The 4563-nt window shown below is 56.6% G+C and overlaps 1 protein-coding gene across 1 annotated transcript in view; it reads right to left on the bottom strand.

Moving 5' to 3' along the window:
• Skor2 (SKI family transcriptional corepressor 2) overlaps nt 1-2173 on the bottom strand; it is a 41792-nt gene extending 39619 nt beyond the window's left edge. Inside the window, exon 1 of the mRNA XM_021151021.3 lies at nt 1-2173. This exon is cut by the window's left edge and continues 439 nt beyond it. Within this exon, the coding sequence (XP_021006680.1) occupies nt 1-2159 (2159 nt within the window). The 5' untranslated portion in view covers nt 2160-2173.
• Nucleotides 2174-4563: the final 2390 nt, after the last annotated feature.

Here is a 4563-nt window from a genome sequence, read left to right as displayed (position 1 = left end):
TAGCTGCAGCTGGTGCCCTCTGGGGACAGAAGGCCTCGGTGGTGCGGCTGCGGGGCCAGAGGGGGCGGCGGTGGCGGGGGTGGCGGGGCTGGGTGGTGGCGCTCCGACCCCGGCTCATCGGGCTGGGGCTGCAGCAGCAGCAGCGGCGACGGCGGCTGCGGAGGGTGATGGTGGTGATGGTGCGGGTGGTGGTGGTGGTGATGGTGATGCGCCGGGGCTGAGTGGGGTGTGCCCGCCGACGCCCCATGTAGCTTGGCCAGGCTTTCTGCGTCGTCCTTGCCGCCCACCGGCCGGAAGGCGCTGGAATGGTGGTAGCTGCCGCCGCCCGCCTTGCGCCCTTCCAGGAGGTGCGGGTGATGGGGAGCCGGCACTCGGGTGCCCACAGAGCCTGCTCCGGAGGACGCAGACCCGGTCCCGGACGTCACTCCTTGCTCTGCGGGTGGCGTGGACCCGGCGCTGCAGTCCCCGCCGCTGCCGCCCGGGGGCGACTCGAAGAGCGTGTCGCGTGCTCCAGTACCCCCAGTAGCCGGAGGACCGGAGCCAGGGCCATTGGCCACCACGGGGGGAGGTTGGCCCGGCGGGGGCGCTGCCTCGGCGCTGCCACCTGAACCGCCCGGCTCGGCCAGGTCCAGGAAGGCCTGACGCAGCAGGGCCGGGCTATCACCCAGCGCGCAGCCGAGCGCAGACGGGGGCTGCGGCGGGGGCTGTAGGTAGGTGGGCACGGGCAGCCCGCCGGGGGTCCGCGGTGGCCAGAACATGCAGAAGGGAGGGTAGAAGGCATCTTTGCGACCCGCGGGCCAGAAGAGACCCGACAGCCCTGCCTTGGGCGCCGCACCTGCGCTCCCCGCGCCCGCTCCCCCCAGGGCCTCGGCCGCTGTCCCCGCGTCCTCCTTCTTGTGGCACAAGCCGAAGGCTGCGGCCGCTGCCGGGAAGGTGTAAGGATGCGGGAAGAGGCCCCCGCAGCCCGGGAACTTCTGTAGCACGCCCCCGAACGAACCCTTGCTGGGCACTGGGATGACTGGGTAGCTGCGTGGACCTTTAGTGCCAGCTGCTGCACCAGCCCCCGCACTGGCACCCACGCCCACGCCGGCCACGCAGCCACCCCCGGGGCCACCTGCGCCTGGCCCGGCGCCGCCTGTGGCTGCGGCCACCGAGAGGCTGGCTGCGGCTGCCGAGAGGCTGGCTGCAGCCACCACAGCAGCCTCCTGGAGGGAATCGTCGTCGTCGTCGAAGCGCGGCCGCTTGTGATGGGCGTGAGGTGCGCCCGCCAGCTCAGCCAAGGGTGGTGGCGGCGGTGGCGGGGGTGGAGCCCCCAGCAGGTGCGGGCCCAGCAGGCTCCCGCCCCCGGCCACTGCGGCTGCGGCCGCCACCGCAGCAGCCTTGACAGAACTGAGTGGGTGACAGGCCGGGTGCGCGCTGGGTTGAGGTAGCGCGCGCTTGCGGCTGCCACCGTTGAACATGGCCTTGACGTCCTCCCAGGCGAAGACTAGCTCGTCCTGAGGACTCTTGTCTGTGAGTTTGAGATGGCGGCGCCAGGAATTGAAGTTAGCTGCGTCTGGCTGCGTGTACTTGGCGTCTGGGGTGCGGTGGGAGTGGAAAATGAACTTGTTGGGGGAGAAGTACATGTTGCAGTAGCTACACTTGATGCACTTGGCGCGAGAGCTGTTGTAGCGCGCCGGGATGAAGCTGCCGCGGCAGCCCCAGGCACACTCGTGCGACACGTCGAAGGCGAAGTTGTCCGGCAGCTTGGGTGGCCGATTTTCGCCCAGGAATGACTTACAAAGGCGCTCGGCCTCACGCTTGGTGATCATGCCACAACGCCGCGAAGAGATGGGCATGGCCCCTGCCCGCCGCAGGATCTCCAGTTGGACAGGTGTGCACTGCACGCACGTGATGCCCAGAGCCACTCGGCGGTTGTGGATCTCGTTATAGCTGAAGTTCTTGAGAAGAGTGTTGGAGATCTGCGCCAGGCACAGGCGCTCCTGCCCGTCGATCACCAAGGACACGATGGGAATGCCATAGAGGATCACCTGGCCCACCTGGTTGGGTTTAAGGTTGGCGTGACCCGGCCGCGGTTGGCTCAATGCATCGGGCTGGAAGGCGCTCGACGGCGATGCAAGTAGTATATCATTGGGCCCTGGCAGTGGGCTGGAAGCCATCTCCTCCACGGAAGAACAGCGGGCTTAGCGCTCCGGGTTTGCCTTGGAGACTGGAAAGGAAAGGAGAAAGTTGACTTGAACCTTTCCTGTTTTAAGACAGAGGGGTGGGGTGAGAACTAATTGGAAATGACAATAGCTTGCTTGCCTTGCTCGAGACCTGATTATTACTGAGCAACTGAGCAAGTTCCAGATGTGCAAAGGTCATCTTTTAAAATCCCCTCCAAGATCGCCCTTGAGAAAGTTCAGCGACTTGGAGTTAACAATTTGTCTTGTGTCCTACTCGCCCCAAGCAAATTCTGTCTACTTATCTGTCTGTCTATTTATCTGTTTCAGCAAATTCCTAAGAAGCTCAAGACATCCCGGATTTATGGAATAAACTGATTGTTGGAACAGGGTATGTGCTCAATAGGAAAGCAATGACTGTTGTCATTAATGATTATACAAGTCATGAAGAACTTGAATTTGGCCATTAAAACCTAAATTGAGAGAGAGAGAGAGAGAGAGAGAGAGAGAGAGAGAGAGAGAGAGAGAGAGAGAGAGAGAGAGAGAGAGAAGAATGAATTCAGATGTGCTTGAAAAAAATCGATTTTGGTTAAAAAAATTAACCCAAATATTTTGAAAAGAGAATTTTGTGGTGTCTGTGGTTTCCTTAGTGGAGAAGATTCACTGCTGGTTGAAGCATTTCTCGTTAAAGCAAAACGAAATCTCTTCTTTCCTGTCCTTTCTTTTAGGTATTATTTTAGTTACTTATTTTATTTACTGTAATTAGAAAAATTGAGGGTTAGGGTGAGAAAAATCTATATGCGTGATTACCCCATAAAGTGCGTCATTTTCAAAATTTCAAAGACTCATTTCATGAGCTAAGGACTTCTAGTTCTAGATAAGGGGTCAAGAAGAAGTTAGAAACATAAGCATTTGTAAAAAAGTACCTTCTTGTTACTTTGATACTAGGTACGTTATGTGTGTCAGTACAGGCGAATATATTAAACCCAAAAGCGCGCAAAGAAACACTTCTTGGGAGTCACACCTGGCAGAAGTTAAATATATCCAGTTTCACACAAGCCAGCTTTCATGACATTTCCACCCTTAACTATGTCGGTATGGTTATATATGCTGAGAGTGAGCCCAGCGGTGACCATAATTTCCTAGGTGCACTGAAATTGGACGTATGGGTTCCGACTGAAATAAAATTCCCAATTTCACCTGGTGCCAACTGGATACCCCAATGCGGAATAATAAATATTCACTAAGTTGAACATATAGAAAGGCAGAGGAAAGAAACCTGTGCGACAATAATGCTAAGTCAAACAAGTTAAATGGCCCATTTCCCAGGAAAGCAGGGGATGGTCTTCCCTTAGCTACTTGCACCATGCGTAGGCCAAAGCTGTCCTTTGCCCTGGAAAGTCACTAGTGGCCATCGCAGGGCCCACAAACTGGATTTTGTTACATCGACCACAGAGACTACACTAACTAATCCCTTTAACTGAATGTTCCTTCTTTGGATCCCCATGACATCTGGATGACCTCCTCTGACCTGTTGGGGGATCTTCAGCTTCGCAACCTACAAGAAGGCCGAACAAACCTGGACTCCATCGAAGGAGCTAGGCGTGCCGTGTCAGTCACACGGATCAGAGGCCATATTTTCGGGGGTTAGGACATTAAATGGCCCTCAAGGCGTGGTGATACCTGAGCTTTAGACAACCAGCTCTAGCTTCGCTGATGACCCTTCCAGGCTCATTTTTCTCTTAGAGAAGACCGAACTATCTCAGCGAGACGCTGGGAAAATTCGAACTCTAGCTTCTTAGAAACATGCGCCACGGATGCTGAGTTGGTTACGCGTTAGGAACCCCAGTCTTCACAGCGGAAGACCCGGCAGAAATAACTGCTCTTGAGTGTCCCCGCGTTTACCCCAAACCATTCCAGAAACTCCTTCAGCAAGACAGAAATAAGATTTTGGTTGGGGTGTATTTTGAGGGGTGAAAGGAGAGACAATTAAAAGTTAGTTGAACTGAAAAAGGAACCTGACAAACTTCTTCATCTGCCTCATGAGGCAAATGACCCTCCTTCTCCTGACTCTGAAACCACCATTCCAAGGCCCGCCGCCCCTCCACCTATCCCAGAAATTCCTCGGCTGGGTTTCTCTAACCATCAGCTAGGTGCGGATTCAGGACCGGCGGGTTTGGGTAGTACCTGGTAAGCCCTTGACGTCTTTAGGCTTGTAGCTGCCGGCCCATCTTCCGAGGACGCTCGGAGGCGAAGCATCCAAGCGGGTCCTCGAATCCAGCGGGCCGGACTCAGGCGAGCTGAGCGAAGATCCCGGTACTGGCGCGAGCTAATGGCGCTCAAATCCCGGCGTGGGGGGGGGGGCAGAATGGGGGCCTGGATTGGGGCAGGATGTCCCCAC

This window comes from Mus caroli, unplaced genomic scaffold, assembly GCF_978045245.1.
Source record: "Mus caroli unplaced genomic scaffold, Mus_caroli_1 scaffold_19, whole genome shotgun sequence".
In the NCBI taxonomy this organism is placed as follows: domain Eukaryota; kingdom Metazoa; phylum Chordata; class Mammalia; order Rodentia; family Muridae; genus Mus; species Mus caroli.
The sequence above is the reverse complement of the archived record's forward strand: the minus strand, read 5'-3'. Positions and strand labels throughout refer to the sequence as shown.